Raw genomic sequence first — 19,897 nt, forward strand, 5'->3', positions numbered from 1 at the left:
AATAGTAGTTATGTGTTTATTAATTTTATTTAAGCAGGTTTTTTCAAAAAAGATCTAGTGTCTACCAGTTACAACATCTGATGCTGAGGATATCCCAGATCAGGGATTTGCAAACTTTCTGTGAAGAGACTCTCAGGGGCAGAAGCCCCTGAGGGTCTGTTGCAACTATTCATACTTGTTGTAGTACGAACACTGTCCTTGACAAAAAATAAACAAATGACTAGGTGCAGTGACACACCCGTATAATCTCACTACTAGGGAGGCTGAGGCAGGAGGATCATCAGGTTTGAGGGTAGCCTGGGCAACTCAGACCTGACTCAAAGTGAGAAAATAAAAAGGGTTAGGAATGTAATTAAGTGATAGTAAACTTGCATAGCATTTGGGAGGTCCTGGGTTTGATCCCTGTGTTTTGCAAAAACCACCTAACAAACACAAAGAAGTGTGGCTGTGTTTCAGAAAAGCTTCTCTTACAAAACCGTTTGCTGGCTGATTTGATTCATGGGCTGTAGTTTGCCAGCCTTTGCCCTAGGGAATCAAATAAACAAAAATGCCTGATGGCCTGGGGTTTATAGTTTATTATTTGTCATGTTTAAAACTCCCTTATCGGTTTCCTATTCATATTTGTGGGGAGCAAGCATCCATAATTTTTTCAGTTTCACTTACTGGTTGACAAGAAAGCCTTTTGTGGCAATTGGGTATTATTTTGCACACACACACCCAATCCTGCTGCCAGTTCTCAGGAATTCACAAGAAAAAGGGAAAAAGGAAAACAAACAAACAAAAAACCCACCAAGCATCTTCCAGTTAGTAAAATGTGCTCACATAATTCTCCTTTCTAGGATCTGATTCTCACTTAGGGAGAAAATAAAGGCCTGGTGAGATGGTGCACAATCCCAGATGGGTCTGGGTGTGTTTCTTTCTGCTACTGGCCTGTGTTGGCAGCTGCTCTGTTTATTCACATTACTTTTCATCTTACTATTTTTTAACCTGTGTACCATCTTTTGATTTGTTTGATTTTGAATTTTTTCCCCAAATAAATTTTTTTTCAAAAATTTATATTCAACTTAATATTCAGAGTATCAGATGAAACATCCACATCCTTAGGAAAAGTTTAACTGATATGCTGAAGTTTCTTTTATGACTCCTCCATTCTACACCTTCCTATTGCTTACTTACATTATTGTCCATCAATTCTACCATCTCTTAAACTCAAAAAAAAAAAAAAATTCTATGCCTAAGAGAATATTCGTAATGTTTTTGGGTTTCATGTTGAAGTGAAAATGACCTTAATGGAAAATGTGTATTCTGTATGTATTACTATTTGTATTCAACAAATATGTATTCTGTATTAATATAAGTATATATTAATTATCTAGAAAGTTATTGAAATATGTTTGTTTTTGGTAAATTGGACATATAAATTGATTAAATTCCCTTAAGCTAATGTTCCTCTTCTTCTTCTTTTTTTCCTTTTTTTTTTTTTTCTCTCTTGTGGTGCTAGGACCTCGTGAATGCTAGGCAAGTGATCTACCACTGAGCTATATCCCCAGCCCTAATGTTCTTCTTTCTGTAAGAGTAGGAGGCAAACATTTTTGGAAGATCTTGAGATATAACATATTCATTAATTTAATTATTCAAGCAAAATGTGAGTTTGGCTGTCCCAGTTATGATTTATCAGGTTATAATTATTGTTAGTTAATTTGTTATTTGCAGAGGGTTTTCAGCAGCAGTCCAGAATACCTGGATGTAACCTGGTTCTATCTTTGTACTAAACTTATCTTTGGGCAAATTAATGTCACTTAGCCTCAGTCTGTACATGGAATGATGTGAATCATATGATTTCTGAGGGTTTTAAATAAGACTATGCATGTAATGAATTTTACAAAGGTACATGGCGCTGACAGCTAATAAAAATGATCAAATCATGAGAACGTATTTTTATCTTCAACTTATATTGCATATGTGCCTTAGAATTCTTTCCAATGTTGCTTGGTATTCTGGTTGTCTAGGGAGGTAGTGATTTGTCTACAAAATCAGGGAAAATGATTTTTTTCCTATATCATGAAACTAAGGGAAAATTTATTGTTACATTTTAAATTTGAGAATCTGAGTACACATTTGTTTAGTTAATTGGGTACATATGTTAATAAGACTTAGAATCAATGTGAACTTTGTGGAATTAGCACAGAATAAATATGCTCCTGAACTCTGAGTATTCAATTTTAATTTCATTCCTTTTGAAAAAACACAATTTAAATTTATTTACTGGATCAGTAGTCTTTTGCCAGAATATTTTGTGCAAAATAAAGGACCATAATCTGTTGGTTCAGAGAGAAAAGTTTGTATTTTACATTCAGATAAGTTACATTTTTTTGAGTGTGTTATGAAAGTATCTATCATTTCTGCTTAAGCTGTAGAAACCCGCCCCTCTATTCCACTTTTTTTTTTTTTGGTACACGTGGATGGAACACAGGGATACTTAGTGGAAACTAAGCTATACCTCCAGCCCTTTTTATTTTAAGACAGGGTCACGCTGTGTTGCCAAGCCTTGCCTGGAACTTATAATCTTCTTGCCTTTGGAGTTGCTGAGATTTACAAGCTATTTACAGATCTTACACAAATTTACAGATTTACGTGCCACCATGTCCAGCTAGAAATTCTACATTTTTTATTTACCATTTTTTTTTTCTTTTTTTCAAACTACCTTTTCTCATCCATTAAGTTCGTCTCCCCTCCTCTCTCCTCCTCTCCCCTCGCCTCCCCTCCTCTCCTGTCCTAGGGCCTCATGTGTGCCAAACACTTGACCACGGAGTTACACCCTCAGTCCAAAGATTTTTTTTAAAAATCAATTTTTGTTTGTTTGTTTAATTCGAGTTCTCTTTAAATTTTCCTGAGTTGCAGTGGGCTCTGTCATTGGCTGTGGTTTCACCATATAATTGCTGGCCTCCCACATACAGCACTCTGGGAGGTGACAGGTTTCTTTTGATGGGATCCTGTTCTGCCCATTCATACTCTGCCTTCACTACAGTTGTGGTGTTTACACTGTGTCAGCTTTTATTAAGATGAATTATGATCATTTCCATACAGCTGGGTGGCAGTTGTGGGAGTTTACATTATCAAAGCAAAACTCAGACTTACTCAGCCAATTTAGATGTCAATAAAACATTTGTTACTTATTTTCAGTTTTATCATTGGTTGTAATTTATACTTAGAATTGAAAATGTTACCATGTGTGACTGAGTTTGTTTTAATTAAGTGTATAATTAGGCTAATGAACCTTGTAAAAATGTAGTGGTGCAATTCTTAATATAATCTAAGCAGTTAAATTTCTAATTATGCATCCGATATCATGTACAAAGATGCAGCATTTCAATGGCTTGCTTTCTGTGACTGCATTTTTACTTGACTTTTTGAAGAGAATTGTTCAAGAACTATGAGAAAAGACTTGAAAGAAATGTCTATGCAATTACATATTTTTATTTGTTTAAGAAAAGTATTTGGAATGGAAAAAGATGTAGGAAATAGTAGAAGAGGAGGAATGTTTGAGACTATCCAGAAAAAATCCATTTGCTTGGAAACCATATAAATCGAGTAGGGTTTACATTGGATTTGTAAGTGAAGTGCAGTAGGATTCTTTTTTAACCTACCCCTAAAGCCTATAGTTATTTCTTCAAGAAAGTGACCAGCTGCATTAATAAATGTGTCATGTCTTATCTGTCTGTCTGTATTTCTGTCTGTATTTCCTTCCCTTCCCTTCCCTTCCCCTCCCCTCCTGTCCCTTCCCATTTTCCTTCCCCAGGAACTGTACCCCTGGGCCTTTAACCACTGAGCCACATCCCAGCTGTTTTTATTTTTTCATTTTGAGACAAGGTCTCCCTAGGTTGCTGAAGCTGGCTTTGAACTTGTGATCCTCCTGCCTCAGCCTCCTGAGCTGCACAGATGTGCTGCACAATGCCAAGACCTTTTTATTTTTTATATAGTAGTCTCTTTGATAGAACATGATTGCCTCCATAAGGATGTCTGGTACTAGCTGCTGATAACAAAAACAGTTCTCGTACCAGCACACAGACATGCCCAAAGGTTTGGAACCTGGCTGGCTTTAGGGACTCTGTAAAAAAATGATGTGGGGGACTGGGATTGTGGCTCAGTAGTAAAGCGCTTGCCTAGCATGCGTGAGGCCCTAGGTTTGATTCTCAGCACCACATAAAAATAAAGATATTGTGTCCACTTACAACTAGAAAAAAAAGAGAAATATATATATATATATATATATTTAAAAAAATGATGTGGGAGCTGCTGTACCACAGGTGGTAATTGTCCATTGCTTTAGAACAAACACCAGTCTCTGCATTGAGTTCCTGGCATACGTACCTAAAATTTGCTTTTAATATACCCTTTGAGATAACTTTAAATTTAAAGTGATTAGTATAGAAATAGAATTATTATCTGCTTGCCCCCACACATTTGCAGGCAGCTGAAAGTGTGTGTTATTGCTACTTCCCTTAGATTTCCCCTCAGAGGTTCTTTTCCTTCTCAGTTATCAGTTCAATTTTCTTGTGAGGTTTTTTTTCTTTTAAATCATCATTCATTCCTATTCCTTTTGTACTTTTGTAATCATTTTCATGGAACAAATGAGATAATTTTGCAGATTGTACCACTTTACTTTAAATTAATTCATTCTTTTTGAGAGAATAATTCTAATACTATGGTCAAGTACTTAGAAATCAGCAGGCTACTAACTTCACCTTAATTCAGTCTGTTCCTTGATTCCCTGATCATTTTCTGTGTCACACTGGGTGAAGCTTTTCATCCTGTGCCCCTCCCCACTCCATCAAGCCTCTGAACCCCAGTACGGAGTTAAAGGATATTTGCATCTATTATAGCAATATTGGATGTTAAAGTCTTGGTTAATAAACTTCCATTTTCTCTCTTGGAAATGTGGTAGGGTATTTAATTATGATTTTTAACATTTTTATTGTATATTTGGATCCCTGATGCATTTGGCCATATAAGAGAGCCTATTCAGAAAGACAGTCATTGAATACACAAAATGTGGCATGCTTTTTTTTTTTTTTTTTAACTTTGGATCATTATTTTAGAATGATTACTAGGAAAACAACATCTAGATGAGTATAAATCCATTTACCTATTTATCTGAAAAGAATATTGATGTCACTTGTAGAAACAGAGTAGAGATTTCTAAGTTTTCTGGTTTTGTTTATTTAGTTATTTAGGGATTTTTATCTCACCATGTTGTTCATGCTGGCTTGAGAAGCCTGGGTGAAATAATCCTCCAACTTCAGCCTCCCACATACCTAGGTCTGTGGATGTGCACCAGACAGTGGCACTGTTTTAAAGTGTCATAAATACTGAAAGGATCTTTTGAATATAAATTCACAAATTTCAGGAAATTATCAGTATTAGTTAACTACGAAACAAGTGTCATTAAATATAGTCAATGTATATTTCCCTAGAAATTTTCTGTGAGTTATTTTGGGTTATACAAAATATTTTGGAGGACATAAAAACATATTTATTAGTAGTTACTTTTGATTACAGAAATGGAGCCACATGAGAAAATTACTTATGATTTTCTCAATTAAAACTAATTAACTGGAGTCAATCTTGGTGCAGTATATTTTTATTTCAAGGACTGTGTTCCTGCACTTTAAAAAGGTGTTCTTAGTCATAGAGGTGGCTTTTAACAATAGGTGTGCCACACCACATGTGTGGCTATGTTATGATTACCTATGAACAATTAATGCCTCTTTACCTGTAAGGTTTTCTTTTCATGTCTGCTTTGAAGGTCAAGAGGTCAAGTGACTTTTTCACATTCCAGTGTTATCAGTGTTTGTGCCTTAATTTTTTTTTCAATTTTTTTTTATTGTAAACAAATGGGATACATGTTGTTTCTCTGTACATGGCGTAAAGGCATACCATTTGTGTAATCATAAATTTACATAGGGTAATGTTGTTTGATTCATTCTGTTATTTTTCCCTTCCCCCCACCCCTCTTTTCCCTCTATACAGACCTTCCTTCCTCCATTCTTGCCCCCCTCCCTAACCCTAATCCTAACCCTAACACTAACCCCTCCCTTCCCCCATTATGTGTCCTCATCCACTTATTAGTGATATCATTCAACCTTTGGTTTTTTGAGATTGGCTTATCTCACTTAGCATGATATTCTCCAATTTCATCCATTTGCCTGCAAATGCTATAATTTTATCATTCTTTATGGCTGAGTAATATTCCATTGTGTATATATACCACAGTTTCTTTATCCATTCATCAATTGAAGGACATCAAGGTTGGTTCCACAGTCTGGCTATTGTGAATTGAGCAGCTGTGAACATTGATGTGGCTGTATCTCTGTAGTATGCTGATTTTAAGTCCTTTGGGTATAGACCAAGGAGTGGGATAGCTGGGTCAAATGGTGATTCCATTCCAAGTTTTCTAAGGAATCTCCACACTGCTTTCCATAGTGGCTGCACTAATTTGCAGCCCCACCAGCAATGTATGAGTGTACCTTTCTCCCCACATTCTCGCCAACACCTGTTGTTGCTCGTATTCTTGATAATCGCCATTCTAATTGGGGTGAGATGGAATCTGAGGGTGGTTTTGATTTGCATTTCTCTTATTACTAGAGATGTTGAACATTTTTCCATATGTTTGTTGATTGCTTGTAGATCATCTTCTGTGAAGTGTCTATTCATTTCCTTAGCCCATTTGTGGATTGGATTATTTGCATTCTTGGTGTAGAGTTTTTTGAGTTCTTTATAGATTCTGGAGATTAGTGATCTATCTGAAATATGATTGGCAAAGATATTCTCCCACTCTGTAGGCTCTTTCTTCGCATTGCTGATAGTTTCCTTTGCTGAGAGAAAGCTTTTTAGTTTGAATCTATCCCAGTTATTGATTCTTGCTTTTATTTCTTGTGCTATGGGAGTCCTGTTGAGGAAGTCTGGTCCTAAGCCGACATGTTGAAGATCTGGACCTACTTTTTCTTCTATAATCTGCAGGGTCTCTGGTCTGATTTCGAGACCCTTAATCCATTTTGAGTTGAGTTTTGTGCAGGGTGAGAGAGATGGGTTTAGTTTCATTCTGTTGCATATGGATTTCCAATTCTCCCAGCACCTTAGAAGATGGAAAGATCTCCCATGTTCTTGGATAGAAAGAATTAATATTGTCAAAATGGCCATACTACCTAAAGTGCTATACAGATTCAATGCAATTCCAATTAAAATCCCAATGATGTACCTTACAGAAATAGAGCAAGCAATTATGAAATTCATCTGGAAGAATAAGAAACCCAGAATAGCTAAAGCAATCCTTAGCAGGAAGAGTAAAGCAGGGGTATCGCAATACCAGATCTTCAACTCTACTACAAAGCAATAGTAACAAAAACAGCATGGTATTGGTACCAAAATAGAAAGGTAGATCAATGGTACAGAATAGAGGACATGGACACAAACCCAAATAAATACAATTTTCTTATACTAGACAAAGGGGCCAAAAATATGCAATGGAGAAAAGATAGCCTCTTCAACAAATGGTGCTGGAAGAATTGGAAATCCATATGCAACAGAATGAAATTAATTTTATTTCTCATATAAATCTTTTCCATTCATCAAAATTATAGATATGTTATTTATTTGATTCCTCTGTCAGAACACTGTAATTATAGATAGAAACAAACTTCAATAATAGGGATGCCTAGATTGTTGTATAATGATATTTTAATATCTTAATTATTGGTATCCTAAGTTATGGAATCTCTTTCTTCCTAATATGGACTGAGATAGTTAAGTTGCTCATGCAGGTAAATCACTGTACTTTATTCTTACCTTTGAGTTATGATAGTTTTTTCAATTATAAATCCAATATATTAGTAAGTGACTAAAATTGCCTACATATTATTTTTTAACCAGTCATTAATATTTTTAGATTCCAATACAAATAAATGCTAATTCTCCATTGGTAAAATTACAGAAGGGAATTTCAGTAATATCTCTTCTTACTATTCTTGTAAATTGATAGATTTGATCTTAGTATATTGCCTCTTTATTATCTTTAATGATAAACATTAGAATGAACTTAATGATTTTATAAATACTCATGAAAGAAACGAGGTTAAATTACAAATAACAAGCGAAACAGGACTTTTGCTTCAATTACTTTCTGTTCAGTGGTATCTTTAGTATAAATGTAACCTTCATGGAACTGTACTGAATCTGAATTCTGATCACTAGCATTCTATTTTACAAAAACCTTGTTAGATATGAGACTTCTTTGCCTCAGCTGAACTCAATCATCCATTCATTCAGTTGTCATTTATCAGACCTTACTACCAACTAAGTGCTTGAGTGCATATCACTGAATCCCATCTTGTCCATCTTCTAGGAGCTTGCAATGCAATAGTAGAGATAAGGTGTGTATATAACAGGAGAACGAGATAAATGACCATAGAAAAGATATGATTACTAAGTATAGAAGAAGAAGGTATCTATTTGAGTATATTTCTAGTGGGAAGCACGTTCACAATCCTGCAAGTTTTTTTTTTCTGTTGGTAAATACATAGGAGTTACTGGAAATTATGATGTCTTTAATTTTAAAATATAAGTATTCTAAATTCTAGTACCTGAGCATTTCTTTGCCTCTTAACTAGGATTATGAAAGAAAATGCAAACTTTGAAAGTTTCAAAAATATTTTCACCTAAAAATTTGTATTTAATCATGATACAGAATTGATGCCAATTACCATGTAAAAATTAGTAATTACAACTAGGTAAAGATTCTCGTTCTTTTTGCATTTCAGGCATTTACTGTTTGTCCTAAGATATATTGAGTGTCCTGTCAGTTAAGAAGTTAGCATTCTAGAGCGAACACATTAGTAATTTTCATTTTTTTTTCCATCTGAATCTTTGAAAGTTCATTCAAACTTTTTGTAGACCTGAAGTTTTAGTACATGTATTAAAGCATGGAATGGTGACTGGCATTCTTTAAACCTCTTACTGACTTTCTTCTATTTTTCTTTAAATTGAAACACTAGCAACAAATTATTTCATTTACTTGGTAGTCCTAACCAGGTCTGATACTGCAAATATTAGATTCTGTTAAATTCAAGTGACATGCATGGAGAATCTATTTTTTCTGAAGTCTTTCCTATTACCTTCTGAAACCTTTAGTGCCATGAGTTTAACTGTTTCCAGTTATCTTTACTTTAACAGAAAGGCGGAGGTTGCCATCAGCAGTGTGCCATCTGGCTTAAAACAGAAAACTACGAAAGCCATGCATAAATGTGAGCTCATCCATACTTCACATTGTTATATTCCCTGACCCATTAAGCAAGCTCTGTTTGGAGCATTTTTCAACATACAATATATATAATATAGTGTATGCAACTTGCTTCAGAAATATAATACTGACATGCCAGAAAATGATTTCTTATATTTATTGAAAGGGTACATTTCTTCATATCTTTTAGATTGTTGTGATTTTTGCTTTGTATTAATCATGACTTGGTACACACCTTTATAAGGGAGTTTTTCTAACTGCAATGCCAGCATTAAAATAATAGGGCTTTGTGCATGGTGGAAATATTACATGTGTAATAATTTGCATTCTTAATGTTCCAGAACCCTGGGGTTATTAGTAAAACGATTGGAGAAAGGTGGTAAAGCTGAACAAGAAAACCTTTTTCATGAGAATGATTGCATTGTCAGGATTAATGATGGTGACCTTCGGAATAGAAGATTTGAACAGTAAGTGTGTGGTGGCTGCACTGTGGTCTTTTCCTGCTTTAGGCATGATGGAGTGCAGTCAGTCGAAAAGCTCCAAACATGTCTGCTGTCTCTGTGTATTGTTCCTGTTTTGTGCCATCACATGACTTTTAAAAATTTAATCAACTTGCGCTAATTACCACCTGTAGACCGTATTTACGAATGACCTCTGACCAATAGAGCTGATTTTGAAATATTCTGAGCCCATTGTACATTATACACTTCTGTTGCTTCCTCACCTTTTGGAAAACTCACCAATGTGCTCATCTGTATTATTTTTTAACTCACATTTTCAACTTTGTTGCACACAATGTTCCTTAATATAAATAAACAGAAAAAGCTGCCTTGAACCACAATATTGTGTCTTCGATTTCCTTTTTCCTGACTGAAGACCTTATTCAATTAAAAACAAAATGTTGGCCAGTTGAAAGGGCATGTGTGAGAGTAGAAGAACACTTAAGAAGAGTCCATGGCTTTGCACATTTTATTCAAGGGCTCTACCACTGAGCCATACGCTCCCCCACCCCACCCCACTTTTTGGGGGTGGTGATGGTGGGAAATGTTCTTTGCATACATAGTGTTGAATTAATTTTGCTGATAACTGATGAATAGCTAGTTGCTTTCTGTACTTTCCTAAGTATATTTATAAATTTATTTCTGAAAACTCAAAGGACTTCTTTGTTAGGGAAATATTTAATAAATTTAACAATTTGTATAGATGGTGTCATAGGGAGAAGGCTGCATCCGATTTCTATTAATATTAAAATTATGCTTCTGTTCTTAAAACTGTTATTTAATAATTTACAGTTGAGATCATAGTATTGTATTTTATCCATGGTCATAGATAATTTTGCCATTTTTATTTAGAGAATGACAAATTTATATTTGGAGACATAGCTCTGCTTCTATCAGAGCTTGCAAACTTGATTAATAAATGGGTTATCAGAATTTTGCTTTTCAGTTTCAACACTCTGTCAGTTCTTATTGCTTAATTAGTATACTTAATTAAGCTCATAATATCTTCTAGTCTGCTGATCTTAATTTGCTAATCTTCCATTCTTTCTCAAACCCAGAGCACAACATATGTTTCGCCAAGCCATGCGTACACCCATCATTTGGTTCCATGTGGTTCCTGCAGCAAATAAAGAGCAGTATGAACAACTATCCCAAAGTGAGAAGAACAATTACTATTCAAGCCGCTTCAGCCCTGACAGCCAGTATATTGATAACAAGAGTGTGAACAGTGCTGGGCCTCATGCACTGCAAAGAGCACCCAGACTGAGCCACCCACCCGAGCAGATAGAAGCTCACCCACGACTACCTCATAGTGCACACCCCTCCACAAAACCACCATCAGCCCCAGCTCTGGCCTCACAGAATGTATTTAGTTCAAGTGCAAGCAGTGGTTATAACACCAAAAAAGTAGGCAAGAGGCTCAATATCCAGCTGAAGAAAGGTATGAACTATTTTATTTTTCTTTGATAGAATTGCTTTTAAACGTCAACCAACTAATCCAAACATCTTGAGTTGATTGTTTCTTTTTGTCCAGTGTGGGAATGGAACCCTAGACTTTGCACATGCTGGGCAAATGCTATAACAAGGAGCTGTATCCCCAGCCTAGCATCTGGGATTAAAGCTAGTACTAGGTAAAAGAACTGATATACAAAGATTCAAAACAAAACAAAATAAAAACCTTGCTTTTTTAATGTATTAAAAACTGTATTTTTATGCTCTCCATATTTATTTGCTATATAGAAATTAAAATGTATAATTTGAGAAAATAATACTTCATGATATAAGTTTATGAAAAGAAGGTATCAGGTACTGCTACAGTAAAAGTTTTGACAATGAAAGAAAAATGTTTCAGGGCATGACTACCCAAATAAAACCAAAGTGAGACTATAGCAATAAAACCAAATACTGAGGGTCATATTTGTTTTGGCAGATATGGCCCTCAGAGAGGACTCTAGAGGTTGTGTACTTCAGTTCTAGATGGGGAGTGACTGGTTTGATGCTGTTAGTGGTTTGTGGTAGGTTGCTAAGAAGTCAGGTCTTATCCCGTTGTCTTTTGCTTTTCCAGAACACTACATTGCTTTCCTCCTCTCCCCTCCCTCCCTTCCTTCCTTTCTTCCTTCCTTCCTTCCTTCTTTCCTTCCTCCCTCCCTCCCTTCCTTCCTTCCTTCCTTCCTTCCTTCCTTCCTTCCTTCCTTCCTTCCTTCTTATTAAACTCAGGGTCTCGAATGCTAGGTAAGTGATCTACCACTCAGTGATATCCCCAGGCTTTTTTTTAAGTCAGAATCTCTCTTTGTTGGAGCTTGCAGCTCTGTGACTCAGTGCTCTCCCATTGCTTCCCTTTCCTAAGGTGAAAGATAGTGGTGATTCTTCATATACTGTTATGAATTTATTTACCCTCCCCATAAATGGTGGATCCATGTGTATAGGGAATGTGCTTTTCCAGTTTGCTGCCTCGGAGCAGACTGCAGGACTCAACTTTCTGATTTCCAACTGGTAAACAGCACTGCGATATACTTTGGCTGTTCACGTTCCATTATATCAGAGGATTTTGATATATTTTAAAAGCATGTTTTTTGAAATAGTGTCATTATAAAAATATTTTTATGAACTAAACCAACTCCTGCACTTTGATGGAAATTAATCCAGAGAGTGATTTCTTCATGTCACCTGACTGTTGGCAGTAGAGTCCTATTAGAATGTTTTCCATATTCTGACATTCAGACTATTCTTCTTCCTATATGGGGTAGCATTTACAAGGTTGTAAACTCTGCAACTGCTATTTCCTTTCGAAGTCATAGTCTTTCTTTGAACTTTATGTGAACCACAAGTTCCTTATTTCTGGTTACTGATTTTTAAGCTCCAGATACTTGGTTGACATGATCAGGAGTTGACAGCTTGCCTGCAACCCTTGCAAATACAGAACCTATCAGTGGAAACCCTCTCTAACTGTTAATTCCCAAATGAAAGAAATACCCGATCTTCTTTCCTCATTTTTTTTCTACTTAAATCACAGGCGCTAGTTTTTAACCAAGAACTTATCAAGAACTACAAATAGAGTTGTATAAAAATAAAAGTCTACCTGAAATCTCTCAACAAAGGTAGAGTATCTTAGTTGGCCACTGCCATAAAGGTATTAGTTTAATGAATATTGTTTCTCTTTTAGGTTGATGGAGGGATATTCATTTAGTTAATTATAGTTTTCCCACAATTGCTAGGCTTAACAAATTGTGGTTATAATATGCACTTTTTTTTAATGAAGTGAAATTTTATTTGCTAGTGAGAGAACTATTTGGTTGAATATAAGAATTAGTTGTTTTATTTTAAAAGTGTTTAGAAAGATATGATTGCATCTACACAAGCTAATTTAGAAAGGGTATGCTTAATCAATATAAGAAAAATGGAAATGGTGGTTTGCTTTTAAATATTTTTCTGACCTTGAGTAATCTAAATGACATAGAGACCCATAGATCTATCGTAATTTTAATTTACTGTGAGAACATATAACAAAAAGCACATACTTCCTATGTAACTGTCAATTCTTACAATATTCTGTATAAACACATTATGTTTACCATAAATAAGTGGGAAGAAGAATACTGATTGCCTTTGATAAGGACTAAATACACACAATTTAATAATAGTGATTGTATGAGAATTTAACAAGATTTCATTGTACTTAACAATGTTTTTATCAGTTATGTTACAGTTAACATTTTAAACATTTTTAAGGAAGTCTTTTAATATATACATAGTACACATTAGTGTGAAACTTTAGATTCAGTTTGGTGTAAACTGGTGTGCTTTGTGTGACGGAGATTACTTAAAAACTGGTATTAACTCTTAGTTCAACAGAGCGAAGCCTTCAGGATGATGCCTTTTGGCATAATTTTGGAACTATGTCATATAACGTGACAAAATATAATAGCCCCAATGCACTTGCTTTCATAATTATGATTTCTTAATATTTATTGCCATTTGGCGTTCTCAAATACCCTGCTCTTTTGGAGAAATTAGCTTTTTAATAAAGTCAGAGGAGAAGGTCAGTAATCTGTTTCAGTCAGTTCAAAATGTTTTGTTGGCTTTGCTAAATGAAAATTGATATCTATTTATCTTTCTTTTAAAGGTCATTGTGTGAACTTTTAGCTTTCAGATTTAGGGGTTATTGCTGATATTTTAATAGTATTGAGGTTCATATAACAGTCTTTGTAGTTCATACAAATTAATATTGCAAAAGGAGCATAATTTAGAATTCTTTCTTAATAAATGTTATTGCATGTCATTAAGAGTTCTATGAAAGCACAGGGACATATGGAAACGTCCCAACAGAATAATTAGGAAAATTTCTTATAGACAATATGCCATTCAAGTCTTCTGCACTGAAGACTTAAAACGTTAACAGTCCAGGCACGTGTTAATGGGATTTCAGACTAGAAGTAAATGATTATTTTGTTTTAACTACAGAATATTTATGGTAGGTTTTGTTACAGGTATAATCAAGTATTCATTTCTGCTTTATATTTCTTCTTTAACTCACATTTCTATTTGCCCATCTTTGTTCACTTTGTTATACTTTTTATTATAGTTTTTGTAATGAATGCTGCATCAAATTAATGTACTCTAGATTTAACTTTCAGAGCACTGTACTCTCATAATGAGCAGGTGTTTGCTCTAATATTATGAAAATGGAACCTAATATCCTATGAATTGTTTTTCAAAAAGCTTAGATATTACTCATTATTCAAAGTATAAAAAATTCTGATTCATTAGAAGTTGTCATTATGTTCCAGGTATTTTTCCTTGCTATGTTTTGGCTTCTTACATGGTCATTCATGTGACATACAGTACCTTTTGGACCCTGTATGGAACTTATAAGATTGCTTGTCAAGAAATCTGCTAATGGGCTGGGGTGGTGGCTCAGTGGAAGAGCACTTGTCTAGCATGTGTGAGGCACTGGGTTCAATCCTCAGAACCACATATAAATTAAATGAAAAGGTCCAATGACAACTAAAATATATTTTTTAAAAAATCTGCTAAAGTGAGAATTATAGAAATCAAGAAAGTCATTTATAAATGTCTCATTAATTTTAGTATCTTTCAACATGCTAGGGTGAACTTCAGATATTGGCCATGGTCTGAAGTGGATTATTCACTTAATTTGCCTTTGGTGGGGAGGGCAGAGAATATAAGTGGTACCAAGTTCTCTTCCAATTTATTGTCAAAGTTATTTACAAATTTATTACAAAGTTATTGACAAATTTATTTGTCAAGTTCTCTTGCAATTTATTGATAAAGATAATACAGTTCATTCCTTAGTAAATTGCTGTTCTTGTAGTTTGGGGAGAATCTGTTACATGTATCTAGAAATATTTCTCATTTCACTATTCTTATCTCTCTGAACATTTTTTTTTCTCCCTTCTACCTTTCACTTTTCAAATCCGAATATCATTATTGCACAATAATATTTGATTTTTCAGCTACCATGAGTTTTCCCAGAAGTTTTTTTTCCTTTGTTCACATAGAACAATTCAATTTATTTGATACTCAAATACTTTAGATGGATTTGAGAACTTTCAGTAAGCATATTTGTATATTAAAACCTTCATCTGTCTTTGAGAAGATTGTTTTTTGATAGATAAATCACTGTAAACCTTCCATAATTTAGTTTACCTCAGTTTATTACACCTTTTAAAGTATTAGAAGAATTATTGGTCATGGTGAAAGTTACATATCTTTAAGCTGAGGTAGAGAAACCCCTCATGTAAACAATATGTATACTTGTATGTGTGTATGTGTAACATTCAAGATACTTCATTTCATTTTTTAAAATTTTCCTTCATCTTTAGGTACAGAAGGTTTGGGATTTAGCATCACTTCACGAGATGTAACAATAGGTGGTTCAGCTCCAATTTATGTGAAAAACATCCTCCCTCGAGGGGCTGCCATTCAAGATGGTAGACTGAAGGCAGGAGATAGACTCATAGAGGTGAGTGACCTCTCTAGAACACAATACCTATCATTCCTGAAAAGTTCTGTTTTCAATAGTCAGCGTTTTCTAGAGGGCTCTATAGTTAAGTCTGGCATAAGTATACTTTTTTTTAATCTACTTTTTAATCAGAGCAGAGATAAAGTAAATAAAATTAATGTATCATGATGAAAGGAACAAGTTTGAAATGGCAGCATGAAGAATGAAGTGAGACACACAAGTTCAATGATAAGAAAAGAATGAGTAAAACAGTGTTTGAAAATTTCCTTCCTGCACATACATACATATAATTTCTGTCGGTGGAAAGATTTATGAATGTAGAGAGACACATGAGAAACAGTATACTTTATTGGCTGTTTTTCATAGTGTTTTTTTGTAGAAAACATATTCTAATGTTCTTTCTTTCATGTGTATGTGTGTATGTGTGTGTTTTGCTGGAGATGGAACCCAGGGCCTGCTGCATGCTACGCAGGAGCACTACCACTGAGCTGCACCCTACTCTCTGTGCTTTTCCTTCTTCTTCCTTATCCCTCTTGCAATCCTGCTCCCTATCTTTCTTGATAATCACTTTATTTTTGAGTCTTTTTTCATAATTTCTTTACTTTCAAAACATTACAAAGGCTTTTGCTTATCTTTTTGAACTATTGGATTGGCCTGAAACTATAGATGAGTTACTATAGATGAGTTAGACTTTACTTTCTAAAGCTGTCAGCTTTGCCTTAAATCTGAAACTTCGTATTTGCATTTTTCAAACCCAGTCTTCTGATATCTAATAGTTGTATTCATATAATATTGACAATTTGGCAGACTCGGTTTTTCTGAGTATCTGGATATTTGGAATCTGACAAAGTAAAAAAGTCAGTGGACTCACTTTTTTTTCTCTTTTATCTAGAATCTTTTCATTTTTCTCTGAACCTATTGTCACCTATTTCCTGCCATTTCTTAATATTAGTCCTCTTGATCTGTAGACAATTATAACAGCAAGGGCAAAGTTCTAAAACATTTTAACTACAGGAAAAATTTGATATTGCAATTTAAGTAAAATACTTATTTGCCTTGGATAACATTATTTTTTGTCCAAAGTAAGTAATATGGAAGTATTTATTTTTTAAAAATTTTTCAGTTGTATGTGGACACAATATGTTTATTTTTATGTGGTGCTGAGGATCTAACCTAGGGCCTCACGCATACTAGGTGAACACACAACTACTGAGCCAGAACCCAAGCCCTGGAAGTATTTTAAAAGAAACTTATGTTCTTATTTTTGTCAAGTATGTAGTGCTTTCTAATACTGATATAATAGTTCCTATGAGATAAAATCTATGAGATTCTCGAGAATGGGTTATTGCAATTCACTTTTTCCTACTAGAATCTTCTTATAACATTGAAAACAATTGAGATGAAATATTGCTTCCACTCCAAAAATATTATTATCTTGTTGTGATTATTCTGTAGTGTTTTACATTTTAGGGATAAGGTTTTTTTTTTTTTTTTTTTTTTCCTAATTTTAGGTAAAACTTTCCTGAAGCTTAAAATATTTATGCCAAATTATTTTTTATTTTTACTACTTCTTATAAGAGTAGTGTTTTATTTTAGTATGAGAACATTGGTGATACACAAGACCGTTAAAATATCAGTTCAAAGTCAGTACGATTTGTGTTGACTTGGCATTTTAGATGCATTTGTTTATTACTTGTTACTTGTTAATCCCTGGTGTTTGTAGCTTTTGGTTTATTGATGTGCACTAAAAGATTTATTACTTCCTGGCATTCTTCTAGATTTCTGGCCTAAGGTTCTTTTTTTTTTAAACCTTAGAAGCTTAGTGGTAACCAGGTCATGGGAGAGTTTAGCATGAAATGAGTTACATTTCATACCAAATATGGTCAATTCTAGAACATGTGTCTTTTCTTCTGTTATCAATCTGTACAGGATTGCAGCTGAAAATTTTTTATTTGTTTTAGGTAAATGGAGTAGACTTAGCAGGCAAATCCCAAGAGGAAGTTGTTTCCCTGTTAAGAAGCACCAAGATGGAAGGGACTGTGAGCCTTCTGGTCTTTCGCCAGGAAGATGCCTTTCACCCAAGGGAACTGGTGTGTAAATTCAGAACAGATGAAAGATTTCTGATGTATATGAGCCAGGGATATGGGTTAGCTACCTGATGGCGAATGTTTATGGAGACAGTTTCTAAGGAATTTCTTTATATTTCTTTCTACCCTAACTCAGTATAAGTATTGTCTTCACTACTCTGATTTGGAAATGAATATCCACAATGATGAGCATTAGGATATTTAAAAACAGATTATAGGGGTATTTTCTAGGATGTCAAATATTTATCATTATTCACTTTCAGATGAACTTGTTGAATAAAGACATCAGTGATCTCATAACTGTCATTTCAAAGGTTGTCATCAAAAGCTTACCATCTTTTCCCCTGCACATGATAAAATTTCATATTGCGGATTTTCTTAATAGATGTAGCTTAGCCAAATATAGATGGTTTCATGCTGTTACATGCAAGGGAGTTCCTTGAAAAAATATTATTGAAAATAATAAGACCTAAGTGGCTAGTCCCATAGCTATTAATGACCAATAAAGATCACATTGTTTAGCATGACATAAATGAACTGAAAAGTCATTTGTTTGAAACATATATACTTTACTCTCACTGCTTACATCAGTAAGTTCAACTATTAGAAACATTTACATGGCATTAGTGTGAATGAAATACATATATTAATTTATATAATTCTGAATGTTTTTCTGCAAAATTGCAATGTTTCAATTATATATAAAAATGACATAATTGGAGAAATCACCTTTTCTTTTCACATGGTGAGAAAATGCTTTATTTTAAAGACAAGTGGTATTTTAAATGTTTAAAAACAGTTTGTTGCTGAGTTATGTTAGACTATTTGACATCTTTTTCAGCTAGTTTGTTGTTTTATCTAAACAACTATTAATCTGCATCAATTTGAATGGCAAGGTTTTAAGGTGCAGTTCTCAAACTGATCATATAGACCTAATTCTCTTGGGTTATAACTTCAAGTATGGATGCATCATGGTTGATAGTTTTTCTCTGCTTATCAATAAATATTTTTTCCATATAAATTACATATATTCATATAAATAGTTATTTAAAATAGAGATTTGCTTCAGTCTTTAATTTCAAATCTCTTGGTTACATATGGTCCTAAAACTCTCTGTGATTTTGTGGAAATTTCATATGGGGATAGGGGTTGAAAAGTGAACACTTTGGTTTTGGTTGATTTTGAATAAATTATGAAAGCTTCTTTATATTTAAAAATGTTTAATGCATTATTCCTCAATTTAAATTCAGTTTTCCATTTTCCCCCCACTGTTATCCAATTTTGTGCTTAAAATGCCACCTGATCCTAAATCTGGAGATGTCTCTATTAAATTGTAAATGAGCACTTACCAAAACAACAACTAGGCTTTCCATGTGATTTGATGAAGCTTTAATTCTTCCTGGGTGTATCCAAGCCATGATAGTTAGCATCATTAGATTGCCAAAGCTTAAACACTGCTCTTCAGCAGCCTTCCCAGAGTGAGTGCCAACGTATAGACAGCCCAAGGTTATTCAGGTTCTTCTGGTCCAATTTTGATCTTTCAGGCTTCTGTTTTTCCCGTCTGCTGCCTCTTTTTTTTTTCTTGGTTATTTAATTTATTGCTTGTGAGCTTTTCATTAAGGAATGAGCCAATAGGCCGTCAGTCAGTCCATTGTGTACGTTGCAGCTGCTTTTCACGATTTAAAAGAATAAAATTCTGAAAAGTTAAAGGGTGGGTGCATTTAAAACTGATATTTGAATCCAATTAGTATAACTCTTTTCCTGTTTTGAGGATGTCTGTGTTTCAATTCTGTGGATCTTAGTCTGAATACTTTTATCAGTTTGTGCCTTTAAAAAAAAATCATTCCAAGTACCAACCTTTTAAGTACTCTACATTATGTGGAAAAAATATTGTATTTATTCCCTGTGTAATATCTTAAAATATGAAGTTGTGGTTCAGACTGTGGCTCAGACTGTTATTATCTGTCTAGCTATGAGATGATCTATACCTTTAAATCTAGATTTGTTTGGAAAAATTAAAACGCAAAATTAG

The 19,897-nt window shown here is 34.2% G+C and overlaps 1 protein-coding gene across 32 annotated transcripts in view; it reads left to right on the forward strand.

Moving 5' to 3' along the window:
• Positions 1 to 19,897, forward strand: part of PARD3 (par-3 family cell polarity regulator) — a 685,332-nt gene that overhangs the window by 423,421 nt on the left and 242,014 nt on the right. For all 32 annotated transcript variants that reach the window (XR_013758404.1, XR_013758405.1, XM_079107658.1 and 29 more), the window contains 4 exons: positions 9,637 to 9,762; positions 10,854 to 11,236; positions 15,639 to 15,778; positions 17,740 to 17,868. Coding sequence is in view for 30 of the 32 variants with exons in the window: in XM_079107658.1 (XP_078963784.1) it covers positions 9,637 to 9,762; positions 10,854 to 11,236; positions 15,639 to 15,778; positions 17,740 to 17,868 (778 nt within the window). In the remaining 2 variants the exon portion in view is untranslated. The remainder of the gene's footprint in view (positions 1 to 9,636; positions 9,763 to 10,853; positions 11,237 to 15,638; positions 15,779 to 17,739; positions 17,869 to 19,897) is intronic.

The sequence above is a fragment of the Sciurus vulgaris genome (genome assembly GCF_902686455.1).
Source record: "Sciurus vulgaris genome assembly, chromosome: 12".
NCBI classification, from domain to species: Eukaryota; Metazoa; Chordata; class Mammalia; order Rodentia; family Sciuridae; genus Sciurus; species Sciurus vulgaris.